This window comes from Octopus bimaculoides, chromosome 1 (assembly GCF_001194135.2).
Source record: "Octopus bimaculoides isolate UCB-OBI-ISO-001 chromosome 1, ASM119413v2, whole genome shotgun sequence".
Taxonomy (NCBI): Eukaryota; Metazoa; Mollusca; class Cephalopoda; order Octopoda; family Octopodidae; genus Octopus; species Octopus bimaculoides.
Genome location: NC_068981.1, coordinates 166726929 through 166744062, shown reverse-complemented (window position 1 = coordinate 166744062; position 17134 = coordinate 166726929). Strand labels below are relative to the sequence as shown.

General features: G+C 34.8%; 1 protein-coding gene across 1 annotated transcript; it reads right to left on the bottom strand.

Annotated features, from left to right (window-relative positions):
- Window positions 1-426: 426 nt before the first annotated feature.
- On the bottom strand, window positions 427-15634 carry LOC106869313 (endosome-associated-trafficking regulator 1). Its single transcript, XM_014915001.2, has 7 exons — window positions 15392-15634; window positions 12695-13236; window positions 6957-7030; window positions 6187-6298; window positions 4748-4810; window positions 2207-2343; window positions 427-945 (listed from the first exon to the last, which is right to left on the bottom strand). The coding sequence occupies exons 1-7, from the start codon at window positions 15594-15596 to the stop codon at window positions 840-842; spliced, it is 1239 nt and encodes a 412-aa protein (XP_014770487.1). The 5' UTR covers window positions 15597-15634; the 3' UTR covers window positions 427-839.
- Between the last annotated feature and the right edge of the window lie 1500 nt (window positions 15635-17134).

Below are 17134 nucleotides of genomic sequence, written 5' to 3'. Positions count from 1 at the left end.
CTTTTATGTTTTAAGAATGGTAGGGTATGATTTAAGGAAATTTGGCTGCTATTTCTAGTAGGGTGAGTGATCAACCTGTAGAGGCTTCTTTATTAGCTTGACAATTTAGAGATATTTGAAGAATATAGCAAGGAGAGAATAATACTTGGTATAGAGGGCAGATAACTGTTCATAGTTGCAACAGCAAAACAGGAAGAATTGGCTTATTTTTCTACTAATAAATATACTTTCTTATGGAGTTCATTTTATTAAATGCTGTAACATAATTTTGTTAATTCAAGGACCTAAGAAATAACTTCAGTAATCTATAGTAATTCTTTGTTAATTTTCTTTTATAGAATATTTTGGAATCTTGCTGCATACTAAGTGATAACAGCCCTTAACGACAGTAGTTTAAACAAAAACAAAAAACAACAAAGAACAGAATAAGGTACAATAGTTATGTAATAAAAGAGAAAATATACGTATGTGGTATAATTCATACAGTCGGTAATAATTTAACAAAAAATAAAAAGGCAGGGGTGTAAAAAAAAAAAAATTAAATGAATCACTTTGACAGGATGGAATTACAAAAACATTTGGACAAATCCCTTAAGCATATATTATCAGTCAATCAGAGACATGATCCTCACAGCCTATCAGTTATTGCATTCTTTTTCTTTCTTTATACAATAGCTTGTCCTTTTTTTTATTTATCTTTCTTCCAAACTATATTCAAATGATTTTGAAAGTAGTCTTTTCATAATTTCCTTTGTAAAATAAACCTTAGAAGGGGAAACCAGTTTGTTGTGAGAACAACTTGTGGCAAAAGTCTTTCTTCGCTTATATTTACATCTCTTTCAACTGTTCCCTTTCTGGTTATCACAACTTTCTTCTTGAACTTTATCTGCTGAGGCTAAAACAGCCGATAGCATTCTCAAAGAATCAACACCACTCAGCAATTGTCTAGTAAATGAAATGAAAAAAGTTCATGTTAGTTACATCCCCAAAAAAAAAGGTTAAGGTAGTTTTTTTATGAATACTAAAAAATGTAATTATTTCAATTAACTTTGTTCATTTTACAATTTCTCAACCTATATTTTAAAAAATAGTCACAAATATCAAAAACAAGTTTATGCATTAATATCATGGTCATAACAAGACAGGAGGCAAGTGTCAGAATTATTAGTGTTGAATGAAATGCTTAGCTGCATTTCTCCACTATTATGCTCCGAGTTCCAATCCTGCCAAGATCAACTTTGCTTTTCTTCTCTCTGGGATCAATAAAATAAAGTACCAGCCAAGTACTGGGATTGAGATGTAATCAACTTATCCCTTCCCTCAATATTGATGATAGCTACATGGAGATGTAATATCCTCTTTAAATTAACCTTGTCAAGCTGTATCCCTGCTATAGTGGGAACTGCTTAAATGTCATCTCTCATGGATTCCCACTAAAGCAATTATGAACAACACACAGAAAAAGATAAAATACTAAAATTAGACAAGTGATCACATTGCAGCTTTGGAGTAAAGTGTGTTTATTACTGTTAATGATGTTCCCCATAGCTGTTTACTTTTGTTTTTAATCAAAAAACAAAATTAGTTTTGTAATGAAATGTGTATGTGATGAATCCAGAACTTTGTATTGTAAATGAACAAAGCCTAGACTCAATGCTGTTGAGGAAATTACTGAAGATATTCTTTGGCCGAGGAGTTTACACCTACGTCAGCAATAATAGTGATTCAGAGAATCAACCTGGTGAAAGTGATGAGGAAAGTAGCAGTTCAAGTGAACAAAAATAGTGGTAGAAAGATAGGTCTATTATTGTTATTCCCCTGAAATTTTTTTTTTTTTTTTGTGGTTTTGTCCATTAGTTTGCCTTACAAATACAGTAGTTAAGAGAAAGGCCTATTATTGTTATTCTCCAAAATTTTTATGTGATTCTTGCATTAGTTTGCCTGCAATCATTACTCTTGAGCTGTATATGCAACTATTTATTGTTTGGCTCAAGATCCCAGGTGAAGGGTAAAGTTAGACAAAGGACCCAAGTCTGAGAGGATTAAATAGATTGACATAAATAGTTGAAAGCTTTCAATTTTAAAGGTACATCACTACTAACATATAGTTGAATTTGAACACATAAACTAGAAGTGTCCATTCATCTAAAAACAGTTTCATTTAATCTCAGGTCAAAGTTAAGGCATATAAATACATTGAACTTACCTTAAAGACTGTTCAGCAGATGCTGCAACTGTTGCTAATTGCTCAGAAGCAGAAAATGTTTTCTGTTTTAGATATGCTGTACCTAAATCTCCAGATTGTAATATTTCATTTTCTTTCTGTAGAGTTTGTATTTGTTTCTAGTTAATAACAGAAAAATGGTAAATTAGAAAACTGTCACTGTTACATATACTGTTATCTTCAGACAAAAGCTGAAAGGTGTAAGCCTACAAAAAAAAAAAAAAGTAATCTGCATATATAGAAAATTAATACATATATAAAAAGACAAAGATATATATATATATATATATCATCATTTAACGTTCGTTGTCCATGCTGGCATGGGTTGGACAGTTTGACCAGGGCTAGTAAGCTAGAAGACTCCAGTCTGGTTAGGCAAGGTTTTTTATGGCTGGATGCCCTTCCTAACGCCAACCACTCTGAGTGCAATGGGTGCTTTTACATGCCACTGGTATCTGCCATGACTGTGATTTTGCTCAGCTTGATAGGTCTTCTAAAGCACAACATAATGCCAAAGGTCTTGGTCATTGCCTCTGTGAGGCCCAACGCTCGAAAGGAACTCAGCCACTTTGCTTCTGTGAAGCCCAACGCTCCAAAAGAACTCGGCCACTTTGCCTCCATGAGGCCCAATGCTTGAAAGGAACTCAGCCACTTTGCCTCTGCGAGGTCCAACACTCCAATGGTGCTCTTTATGTGCCAATTACATGACACCAACATCAGCCACGACTACGATTTCACTTGGCTTGACAAGTCTTATCAAGCACAGCATATTGCCAAAAGTCTCCGTCACTAATCATTGCCTCTGTGAGGCTCAAAGTTCAAAGATCATGCTTCATCACTTCGTCACATGTTTTCCTGAGTCTACCTCTACCACAGGTTCCCTCCACAGTTAGAGATCGGCACTTTTTTTTATAAATAACCAGAATAACGTTTTTTTTTCCAGATATATTTGCGAGTGTTGTGAGTGCTGTTAAATCAGCCAAATCTTCATGTTGGTTATAAAAACCAGAATAATATTTCAGCACATAAATAGTGATAATTGTTAATGTTGTTTAAACTACAACTCTCTATGATGAAAAGGAAAATCCAAACAGTGGTACTTCGAAGAGAACACTGTTGTTTGTTCAACATCCAGGCCACAACTAAACTCTTTCAAAATCATGTTTACACTTAACATAGGATGTTTAAATGTTCATGACCTGAGGTCAGATTGGAAACAAGGACATTTCCTCAATGACCTCATGTCACATAGACTGAATGCAATAGTAGTTACAGAAACCTGGCTGAATGGACCAAGAGGCTTTTCTCCCCTCCTAAATGGCTATGAGAAATTTATTTCTCCAGGTTGACCTTGAAGGGGGAGGGGTGTTGCGGTTCTGTTCAGGAAAAATCTGAGTTTAGAGATAAGAGTAATCTTTGTTGATCTGGAAGGCAGGCTGTTCGTCCTGGATGTGACGCACAACAGTGGTAAGTCGTTCAGGCTGGTGGCTGTTTATGCCCCCATGCATGCGGGGCAGTCAGACTATTTTCGAGACCTAGAGAAATCTCTAGGTACATCACACCCCTCAGTGTTGTTAGAGGGCTTGAACTCAATCTGTAATGCATGCGTAGAATGTGTTGGCTCATGTACAGATAGGAAGGGAAACCTGTACCTCCTCATTCAACATCCAGGCTGCAACTAAACTACACTTTTTCAAAATCTGCACGTTTCACTGTTGGGCAGTACAGTCACATGTATATACTAAGACAGACATACATTCACACACGCCTCAGGCCCATCTCTGTCTCTCTGTATGTCTCTGTCTTTAGATGTGTGTGTCAGTCATCACAAAAAAATGCATGTATACTGACAGACACATACACACCATCAAGGACTCTCCTGTCGAAGACAACATATGAGCGTTCAGATTTTGCCAAACGACCTGCACAATTGATTTGCTTATAGTGATCAAATGTTTGTGCTGCAAATTAGCTCACTCTCTCCATCAAATCAACATTGCCTGAACAGGTGCACTGTGTACCAAGCATCAAGTGTCAGAGTGATTGCCAAGCAGAGTGTACCAAGTGTCAGAGTAATTCAACATGAGATGAAGTGCTTTGCTCAAGAACACAACGTGACACCTGGACTAAGAAGTGAAATCACAATCTAGAGATTGTAAGTGCAACACCCTAACCACTAAGCCATGTCCCTGCCTCTCTCTCTCTCTCTCTCTCTTGATATATATATACATGTATATGTACACGTTGAAAAATTAAGATCAGTATGTTTATAAGTTAAAATCTCAATCCAAATTCTCATTATAACTTGAATGATAATGTAATGTTTCACTTGGAAGCCCTTCCAAAATCTTGATTATATTGAAAATTGATTTAGACAGGTAATCTGTTCATTAGAAGTAGAGTCATAAGAACATCTATCTTTGTTCTTTAATATATAGACTTCTTTTAGGAAGAGAAAAGCATTAATTTTTCCACTCTTCAAATTACATGTGAAAGTTCAAAAAAAAAAGAAAAAAAAATTACCTGCAGTAATTTCATATCTTGTTTTAATTTTGACACCATAGATTCTGCTTTTGTTGCACGAAGCTGCAATAAATAAATAGATTTACTGACACTCTTGAGAAACAAGTTTTCTTTCTCTTTTTGTCAAAGAGTAAAGTGAATTGACTGCATGGCTGTGTGGTATGCATGTGTATTTGTTTGTGTGCATGAATATAAAAAAGAAGTCCCTTCATTGAACAACAGGTAAGGGTTGGCAACAGGAAGAGCATTCAACTCTAAAGTCCATCCTCAAATCCTGTCCAAGCCATGATAGCATGAAAAAAATGGTGTTTAAAAGAATGAACAATTATTTAAGCAAATACATAAAACAACTCCGTACATTATTGTTACCTCTTTGCAAAAGCAATGACTTCACTGCATTTGCTGATGTAATGATGAAAGAATCATAACGAAAAGTACATAAAATTGTATATTGGTTATTGTAAAACAAACGTTATTGTTTGAAGCATAAATAGCTGAGACACCACCTGCCTTGACAAACAATAGTTTAGTGTTTTTATCAAATACAATGCTTATTTATTCACATTGTTTTGAATTAATCATGCATTATCTCATAGCTTGAAGATTTTGATGATGTGATTGTTTATTTTTAGAATGACATTGTAGGGTAGGTGTAAAAAGGCCAGATCTGGCCAGTTTGAACATAAAACAGGTAGAATATTTGGGCCTGATATGGCCAGTTAAACTGCTAAAGGATTAAAATTGAGAGCATTAAAAAATTAATTAGGAAAAAAAATATTTGCTATTGACTAAAATCATTTTTCTTCATTGTGTAATTATTTCTAATTAGCTTTTTAATTCCTCCATGAAATATCACCACCATCATTTAACCATGCTTGCAAGGGTTACATGGAATTCGTTGAGGCAGATTTTCTATGGCTAAATGCCTTCCTGTCATCAACCCTTGCTTGTTTCCAAGCAAGGTAATATTTCCCCATGGTTAGACATGTTTTTCATGGGAGACTGGAAATGAACAACTTGTTTGTATGACAATGACGCTAATTTATAACCAGAATGTGATATCTAAACAAGGACAACACATATATACAACAAGCTTTTCAGATTCTGCCTACTAAATCTACTCACAAGGCTTTGGTCAGCCTGGAGCAACAGTAGAAGACACCTGAAACCATACAGTCAGAAAGCAAACTTCTTAGCCACACACCCATGCCTCCCCCTAGTCAGAAAAAAAAAAAGAAAATATTCATTGACTAATATTTTACTCCACTGCATAACTATTTCTAATTATGCTATTTAATTCCTACTTGTCAATATTAATTTAATATTTTTCATGCAGAAGGCATCTATAAGTAATTTATTCTCACTACATTATAGAAACTTCACAATTATGAAGTGGTTGGGGTTTCCCAGTAAAAATTACTATTTATCCTGTAACTCACGGTGGTTGTCTCAAGATTTGCCTCCACTTGCTGGATGATCTTCTCCAGGTCCTCTGTTTCTTGTTTTTCACACTTCTGTTTTTCTTCCATCTCTTTCAGAACTTTGTTGACTCTAAAAATAAATATTTACCTCAGATTAATATTTCCTAGCACACAATTTAAATACTGTAGTTAATTAGATTGTACCTCAGCTCCAGTAATCTTCTCTTCTAGACTGGAATTTACATTACAAAGTCATTTTGATGGCAGTTTTTATATTTTAAAACTGATTTAGTATATAACAACTACTTAGAAAATATTGTTTTCAAATTTTGGCACAAGAACAGCAATTGGTGGGGGAGGGGGTGTCAACTACAATTCCAGTGCTCAACTGGTAGTTATTTTATTGACCCCAAAAAGATGAAAGGCAAAGTTGACCTCGGCAGAATTTGAACTCAGAACAAAATGCCACTAAGCATCCTGCCTAGCATGCTAATGATTCTGCCAACTCACCACCCTTACTACTTAGAAAACATTACAGACAGACAAACATGACCAACTTTCACCTCACCACCAGCATTAATTATCAACACAGTTCCATAAGACTGATGTCTCACTAAAGCTAATATTTCAACACCTAGCAAATAGTTTCTAGAAAAGATGTCACAGAAATTACTGTGAACTTGTGATAACTGAGTAAATTTTCTATGAACAACCAATTAACATTATAAATTTATTTAGACATTCATTAAGAACAGACATGTCAAAATCAAATCTTTTCAAGTGCTTACCTATTTGCCTCTTTTGCTGCTTGTTGCTGAGCTTTACAAAGTTCTTTGCGCAGTTCACAGTTCTCTTCTCGAAGCTGTAAGAAAGAAAATTATATTAAAGTAAAAACTGTATTATCTCACTCTCTATTAATTAATTATTTTGTTTCTTAAGAGAAAAGTAACATCATCAACAGTTAACATCCATTTTCCATGTTGGCATGGGTTCGATGGTTCGACATGAACTGGCCAGCTGAAGAGCTGCCCGAGCTCCATATCTGTTTTGGCATGGTTTCTAGGGCTGGATGCCTTTTCTAACACCAACCACTTTACAGTGTACTTTTCACTGTAAAATGTCTTTATGCAGCACTGTCTTTTCATGCGGGACCAGCACTCACAAGCTTGCAAGAGAGGGATGCAGGGGACATGCTTCTATGCAAGGACAACCACGATTTTATTTAGCTTGACATGTTTTCTCAAGCACAGCAAACTATCAGGCGTATCAGTCCCCTGTCATCCCCTTTAATCCTTTCATTACTGTATTTATTTTGAGATGCTCCGTATTTCTTTCAATTACTTTAAATATAACTAAGAATTTAGTAAAATAACTTAGTTATCATTCAGCTAGTGTTAGGAACATAAATTGTGACTAAGGTTTGGTGAAAGATTTTAATTCAAAACTTATGAAAACAAGACATTTGTATTCAGAGCCAGAGCCGGTTCCAGCCGGGTTGGTAACAAAAGTGCTAATTTATTTTTAAAGTAACATTTGAAAATTCCATCTCTCTTATTTCATGAAAAATTTAAACATCCAAATAAAATTAAATGAATAATGAGAAAAAAAGAAATTGATTGTTTGATTTAGGATATTGCTATATAATATAAAATGATTTGTTGAATTCAGATAACAGCAACAAAACTTCACAAATATGAGTAATAAACCTAAGTGATATAGGTTAATTTATTTTTTAAATATGCAAATTTTTCAGGCTTACATCCTGCACGAAACCTATATTTTACAGAAGAGTACAGAGAATGCTGGTATGGGCATGAGATGTTTATGGAGGATGTCTGTTGTATAAAGAAATCTAGAGAACTTGATATGGATGGAACTTATTAAAGTGGGAGATCTAGGAAGACACGAGATGAAGTGGTGAAGACTAATTACAAGCAACTGATCATCACAAAGTTAAAAACAAAGAATCACATGAGCAATCGTGATACGCAGAACTGGTGAAGATCTGCTCACCTGTTCATAGTAATAAAGACTGAAGCAAATCTAGTGATGTCTCTGGGACTTGCCCAAATGATTAAAATAACATTAATCATGGTGCTGATGTTGCTTTTCTAACAAGGCAGCGAGTATCAAAAATTTAATTTGAAATCCTTAGACGTTAAGTATATTTTTTTTTATTAGGATAACGCTTGAATAATTAACATCAATAATATATATTTTTAAATATAAAAATAGTATTAAAAGTCAATAAAGAAATCAAGAAAATTGAGAATCATTATCTATTAAAATGTTATGATGCTATCCTACTGTCTAAAAGTTCAACAATTCTTTTCCAGTTACTAGCTATGTACTATGTTACTGATAATGCTCATAAAACTCAAGTAAATAGCTTGGATACTGCATGGTGATATCTTATTTTTGTTTTGTAATGCTGTATTAAATTTTCTCATTGCAAAATGCCTGCAATAATACAGCTTCCCACCTTGGGAGAAAATGTCTTTATGATTCAAAAACATAAAGGAGTACGAAAAATACAGTAAATTTACTGACAACAGTAAAGGAAGAGAAATGCTGCTATATTTTGTGAATCATCATCATCATCATCATCATCATCATCATCATCGTTTAACGTCCGCTTTCCATGCTAGCATGGGTTGGACGATTTGACTGAGGACTGGTGAAACCGGATGGCAACACCAGGCTCCAGTCTAATTTGGCAGAGTTTCTACAGCTGGATGCCCTTCCTAACGCCAACCACTCAGAGAGTGTAGTGGGTGCTTTTACGTGTCACCCGCACGAAAACGGCCACGCTCGAAATGGTGTCTTTTATGTGCCACCCGCACAAGCCAGTCCAGGGGCACTGGCAACGATCTCGCTCGAAAATCCTACGGGAGCCAGTCAGGCGGTACTGGCAACGGCCACGCTCAAAATGGTGCATCTCGTGTGCCACCCGCACAAGAACCAGTCCAGGGGCACTGGCAACGATCTTACTTGGCTTGCCGGGTCTTCTCACGCACAGCACATTTGAATAACTGTATAAAAGATAATGATAATAAATACTGATGGGAGATTAGAGCAAATGCTTTTGACTTCACCCACCTGGTCTGTATTGTTTAGCTCCAAGTCAGCTCTGATCAAGCAGACCTATGATCAAAAACATGCTAGCCATGACCAACTTGTCATTTTTTTACCTCCATCTGCAGGGATAAGGACTTCAGTATCCATCATGTCCTTTTCTAAGACTGTGAGAATTTTATTCAAAGGAGCTTGGACTTTATTTCAAGTGACTGTAGAGAGGCTTTCTCATTGTAACAAAAATTATGACAGCGCCTACACAACTTGAAAACAACTAACGGAAGAAATAAAAACAGAATAGCTGTATACTGAAGTGCAAGGTAAGTTTGTACACTAAGCTTATTGAAGATTCCATTGTTGTTGCGTAGCTCCAATGTTATCTCTTCACATACAAAGGGCCTTGTCCAAAATGTTAGTTACTACTTCACATGGTACACAAGTAGGCACCTTATTTACTATTTCCAATGCAAATCATATTCACACAGGCCAATGATGAAATTATATTTACAACTGAGTAGTTAGAAGTATGAGTACATGTGAAATAAATTCCTTCAAATGCTCATATAAAGCTCCTTACAAGTAATTGATAGTTTTTATTTCCTAGATAAGCTAATTAGTAGTGGAGGTAGGCACTATGAAAGCATAGTAGTCAGAATAGGAAGGAAGTGGAAAATGTTCAACGAGGTATTACCTCTTCTAACGACAGATGGTTTCTCTCTCAGAGTAAAGGGCAGATTGTATGATTCTCAAGTACAATGTGCAATGCTGTTTGAAAGCAAAATACGAGTTTTGAATGCAGATTTGTGAATACTAGAAAGAAATGAAGCAAGCATGCTCCAATGGCAGTGTGTGCTTCCAAGCTCAAGAAAATTCAAGTATACTGTAGAAATGCTTTATTAGAATCTGTTCAAACCACTTTGGTTGCCATTCAACACATAGAAAGTGGGAGAACAGGAACAGCACAACTGAGGAACATTCTCAGGTGCCTAATGGTTAACAACTGCAGCTGCTGAAGCTGTAAACATTGGGTAGATGAAGAAGCTAACAGAAGATGATATTCTTCACCAGTAACTGAACCTGTAACTTTACATGTAGAATAGCTATTCTTCAGTAATATGAAGGAAATATTTTTCTTCATGTTTTAGTTTGCAAAAGTGAAATAATATAACAAATTTTCATGCTATCAGCCTTATTTTTGGAGTATTTGTGTCTGCTGCAATGCATTTTAATTCAATCAACAATCATCTTCAGGAATCCTATAATTACAAGCATTCTCAGAACCTTTTGTGTTGTTTTTTAAGAAACAATACAAAACAATGATTTGTAAACCAGCTGTCAGGTCTAAGAAGTGCACAAGAGTAACACTTTCAGAATATGCAATTCCTCTCACCCGCTATTTTCAACCTGTAACTACACAATTTTCCTACACCTCCATAAAACATACACACAGCTTTGTATGCAGACCACATCACACATACCACCACTTCATTCTTCAAACATTGGAGCTATGCAACAACAATGGAATATTCAATAAGATTGGTATATATAGACTCCAGCAGAATATGGCTGTCATTATTGGAATTGACTGAAATGTCCCTAAATTACATTAATAAACAGTCCTAGAGATAGTGATCCAATGATTAAGAGTGTTAAAGCACTATAAGTAGAAACACAGCTTCCAAGTAGGCACTTAAGAAAAATTTAAGTTGTTATCTCATTTCAGAAATACAGACATATGGAATAGAATATGAGGAAAACAACAAGTCTATCAGGTATAGTGGCTGAAGTAGTAGGACTTAAGTTAGTCACTCACATAATCAACCAGATAATATAGGGAGGGTTTTATACCCAATGACTGCTGTAGCAGTATAATACACAACTGCTTCATGAGCAAAGATGCTTTTGAAAGAAGCAACCATAGAAGCATCAAATTGATGGACTTCATTATAAAAATAACAGAAAGAGTATCAGCACAAGTGATTAGAAAGAGAATTAGTTTAGATAAGATGCAGTTCAGATCTGTGCAAAATAACTTCAAGAGGAGGTTTTAGCATTAATTGATCTGGAGAAGGCCTTTGACAGAGTATTATACTGCTACAGCAGTCATTGGGTATAAAACCCTCCCTATATTATGGTTTGCAGTCTTGTAGTCTTTAAGAAAACTAGGTGTAGAGTGGTACAATCGATGTACAGAAGTACAGTCAGCAAATCGAGAGTTGGAAATGAGTTCAATGAAGAATTTGGCATGCAGGCAAGTGCACATCAAACTCAGTTTTCAGCACCCTTTTATTTATAATTCAAGCTATAAGAGAGGAATTTAAGACTGGCTGTCTATAGGAACTATGCCAATGACCCAGTTCTTATAGCAGAGTGTGTGGAAGACTTAGAAGTAGTTGGTAGGGACTCCACATAGTGTACATGATGTGAAACATGGATGCACAAGAGTTGCATAGGGATCACAGACAGGTTGACACTGAATGAAGACTTTGTATGATAGATGTACAGGAGTAGCTGGCAGTTAGAGCACAAGTAAAATGAATCATTTTCAATGTTTGGATGGTTCCACAGAAGTAATTGAAAGCTTCTGTTATCTAGGCAATCTAATAAACTGTGAAGGAAGGTACTCTGAAAATACAGCAGCCAGAATGAGAAAAGTTCAGCGAGCTACTACTTTTTCTAGCAATAAGGGCATTCTCTCTTTGAGGATAAGGTACAATGTATGCTATTAGCATAGGAAGTACAAGGAATGGAGAGAAATGAAGCATACATGGTCCACTGGATGTATAATGTTAATATGCTTCAGTAATGTGGTACAAAAAGCTGAGAGATAAACTGAGTTTAAGAGGTATTACATATAATGTGTAAGAGAGAAGACTGCATTAGTATGGATGTGCAATATATATAGATGGTAACAAATGGGTAAAAGATATACCAGAGTATTCAAGCCAAAGGAAAATGTAGAAGATGTAGAAGAAAATGTAGAAGAAAATCAAGGAAGACATGGACAGAAGTGATGATCTCAGGATGTTGATTATCATGAAAAAGACAAAGGAACATAGCGTATGGCAAGATGTTGTGCCAGAGAAAACTTGTTCAACCCATGCAAGCATGAAAAAGTGGATATATTAATGATGATGATGATACATATGTAATATTAAAGAACAAAGATAGATGTTCTTATGACTCTACTTCTAATGAACAGATTACCTGTCTAAATCAATTTTCAATATAATCAAGATTTTGGAAGGGCTTCCAAGTGAAACATTACATTATCATTCAAGTTATAATGAGAATTTGGATTGAGATTTTAACTTATATCTGAACACTTTAGTATGGATGGTCACAAGTAGGTTTAGCACTAAAAAGATTAAAGAAGCCACCAATAAAAGAAACAAACAACAATAAAAAACAATTTTGTCACTGATAAATAAGGAACAGAAAACAAACTTACTCTTCTCAATTCTAGTTCTGTATCACCATTAATTTGCAGGGCAGCCATCTGACGGCCCTGATTAACTTGAACAGTTATGGCAGGGTACCGGGTGTTATCATTATTATTTACAAAAGCGCCATCAGAAAGAAAATCGGGAAGACTAGAAGCTAACTGAGGTTGAGAATCTTCTGACTCAGTCTTAAATGATAAATCATTTTCAATATTTGGAGAAGTGTTTGTCAGTTCATTCCTAATTTGGTTTTCTCCCAACAAAGTCCTGCGCCTTTCCTGAGCTTCATGATTACTTAAATCATTTTTTGAGTTGTTCAAATCTGAAGCACCACTAACATAATTAGAACTCAAAATGCAATTTGGAAGGTCCAGATCCAAGACATTACGGTCTCGAGATGTGTCTCCGAAGTAGTGATCCTGTACAAAATCAGGTAGGTCATGTGCAGGACCATTATGACGGCGATTCTTAGAACCAGAATGTGCAAGGAATTTTTTGAATGAAAATGGATTTCCATCTGAAGATTTCTTTTTGGGTTTTGATTTTCCATCTGAAATTAATTTTTGAAACAGATATAGGTTAGCAAATGCTAAAAGAAAAACATACTAATTAACTTTGATAAGATACCATCAAATATTTTTATATCAATAGACAATATTATATATAATGATAATTATTATCATTATTATTTAAAAGTTTGATTCGGTTCTATGCTACTTCAAGTTCTGCAGGAACTAACGGGAGCCCAACTCTCTCAGGCTTCTGACGTCCGTTAGGGGCCTGCGAAACTTGAAGTAGGATGGAACCGAATCAAACTGTTTTTAAATAATACATATGACTCCTACTAAATGTGTTGAATACCTTTTTCTTTCCTTTGTCTACTTACTCGTGCGTGTGTGTGTGTGTATTTATATATATACACATACTTGACGGGTTTCTTTCAGTTTCCATCTACCAAATGCAATAACAAGGCTTTGGTCAGTCTGGGGCTATAGTAAAAAATATCGTGCAGTGGGGCTAAACCCAAGATTACATGGTTGGGAAGCAAGCTCCTCAACCACACGTAAAATGATACGATTAAGTTTCTAAAAAAGCAAACCTTTCTTAGGAGAGGTGCTATCGAATAACTCTTATAAATTGTAAAGGGTATAAATAGTGAATTAAACAGGCCTAAATACATTGTTGATTTTGTTGACTAAACACTGGGCCTGGTGACAATTCAAAAGAAATCGATATTGATTTTTATGTTTTTACTATATACAATTTTTTAACAGAGGGATATAATCGATTGACTCAACCTAGTTTATATTATACTTTTTATTTTGGTTTTGGAAAGATGAAAGACGATCCTAATAGGATTTGACCCAAGAACAATGAGCTATAAAGCAACCAGTCTGGCTTTCTACTACTGACTTGGCCATGTCCATTGTCCCCCACATTTAACAATATATGACTTTATACATCGACGTTAATATATATATATATATATATAATATAATAACAAACGAAAATCAGACTAAACAGTGAGACGGTTGTACACTGGGGAGTCCAGCTTAAAATACATTTTGTAGGTTACTTTTTTGCTAATTAAAGAATGAATATATATATATGAGAGAGAAAGAAAGATGTATGTATTGTGTTAATTATCGTTAATATTAACACAATTTAGCAAAAATTTAATTCCTTTAATTTTTTAACACACAGGTGTAAATTCTTAAATTTCAATAGGGTTAGAAAAATAAACAAAAGACAATGTTTTCATATTTGAAAAGGGGCGTAGATGCTGGAATAATCCACCTTTGGTACTTAAAGTTTGGTATTGAGAATATACACATACTGAAAAATACTGACCTAGCAGAATGCAAAATATTCTATAAACCGTAGAAATAAAAATACTAAACCAATTTGTTAGAATACTAAACAATACTAAAAGTTGAGATATTATCACAAAGTTCGCTGGCAAGGTACAGAGCAATATGTCTGAGACGGGGAGGAGGTCCCATTATTTACAATACTATCAAAATTGTATGAATCGAAAGACCCGTTAAATACATGAAAATATAATGTTAATAAAGCTTAATTAAAGGAAATTATTTACTTTATAGAAGCTATTGTTGTTTAATTCTGGGTCAGCCATGATCAAACAGACCTATGATCGAAGACGTTCCAGGCATGACTTTCCCGTCTTTTTATATATCAAAGACTACGTCGTTTAAAATCTTCTTTATTTTTAAGACGATATGGTGTGATTCCAGGAAGGTTTCATGGTTATTTCTTGCTGGTCAAGCAACCGTATAGTGAAAGATTCTTTTGTTACCTTGCACATAGTATTACATTATGGTAAATATTGCTCTTTAGGTTCTAAATTCATGAAGCAAAAATGGCCTTTTAGTTTTTTTTCCACTTATTAATCTTCGTTAAGTTATCAATTTAATTAATAAGACTGAATCTTATGCTTAAAAGTGATGCAGCAGATGTGATATTGCTGACAACTATATTGTTTTATATGCGAAGTTATGAAAAGATTGCATAATTATATACATCCTTTGTGTGTGCGTGTGCCCATATATATACACACACATGTATATATATGAACTATTTTATAAATATAATAAAGATATAGGATGCAAACACAAAGTAAAGACGATAAAAAAACTGAGTTGAGTAATGAGTAATCTAAAACAACTGATATTATAAACATATACCTTGTTCGGCCGGCTGACAAACAGGACTTGTGAAATCATTGTCGGGAAATAATGCATTAGTGCCGTCCAAAATATCATTGCCTTGGGAAGATCTTACGAATTCGTCATCATTCTGTGGTGTTAAAATGTTTTTATCCTTAGTATGTACAAAGTTCTTATAAGAGAATGGATTTTCATCGCCTTCATCACCCCCACCTTCCGCCATTATTGACGAACCCAGGGACCGTCTATTGTATCGAGAGTGATTCATAATTATAATAAAACTAAACTAACTAAACAATTAGTTGAAATATTAAACTGAAACAACTCCGATAAAATGATGTGAATAAATAAATCGTTTATAGCAAAATTATATTTCAATAAAAAATAAACATATCCCAAACAAATTTATTCATTTATTTATTTGTTCGCATTTAATATCAGTCGAATGATGAGCTTACAAAATAAAATTGAGCATATGATGCAAACTGATTTCTCCCTCAAAGGAAAACAGAAAAAAGGTCAAAGAGCGGGAAGTTATAGTTTCCACAGTTTTATCAAATTTGATAAAAGAGAAAGACAAAAGATCGAAATTTTCTATTTCAAATAAGTTATAGTACAAGCAAAGAGAAAGAAGAAAAAAACACAAAGAGACCTTGCACATGAGATGGGACAATCCCATGGAAAGTATATATGTGTATGGGTGGAGGTGGGATAAGCAATGAAGAGTAAACTTGTGATATCTAATTGTTTTTTCTATGAAATTAAATATCGATGTATGTTGAGAAGAAAAATTTGAATTGTCTTTTGAATAATATTTTATGAGTATGGTGACCATATGCAAAAACGAAATTAATAGAAAATATTGATGTAATTTAATTATATAGATATCACCATCATTATTGTCATCATATCATCACCATTATCGTCGTCAAGATCCTTGTTCTCATCATTTCAGCGGTGTTTTCCCCATGCACCCACATATACCAAAATAAATCTACAATACATCTCTCCATCTAATTCATTCAGGTATCAATTTATTAGAGGAATCCCGCATCTATCCTGTCTCACATTGTGGTTTTAGTGAATTAAATGCCAATTGCACCCCATGTTCATACTAGTGTATAAGCATATCCTTGCATATGTTAACCATATTTTGTTTGCTTTGTATTTGGGTTTATTTTTTGATTTGGTTGAATCTTGGTTGTTTTTTTTCTTTTTTTTTTGGTCAGTTATTTTTAGTGTTTTGACAAAAAAGTCATTCTAGAATTGTTTTTTAACATAAGCGTGCCCAAACAAGTCTAATGCTTACACAAAGGTTTTACAGCCACATCATCCAAACTGACCAGGTGAAACCGGGCTTAACTGCTAGTATATATATATATGACGGGCTTCTTTCAGTTTCCGTCTACCAAACCCTCTCACAAGGCTTTGGTCAGCCTGAGGCTATAGTAGAAGACACTTGCCCAAGGTGCCACATAGTGGGACTGAACCCAGAACCATGCTACTTACCGCACAGCCACTCCTGCACCTATCTTGACATTTTGTGTGATCTTTGCAATCAAAAGGTTCATTCAGACAGTGTTGTTTGTTGTTCAATCAGTTAGGGATTATCACCTTGCTTGGAAACTAGAGAGTTTTGGGGGATAGGAAGGGCATCTGGCCATAGTAAATCTGCCTCAACAAATTCCATCTGACCCATGCAAGCACAGAAAAGTGGACTCTAAAACATGAGGATGATGATGTTGGTTGGTAATGCTATTC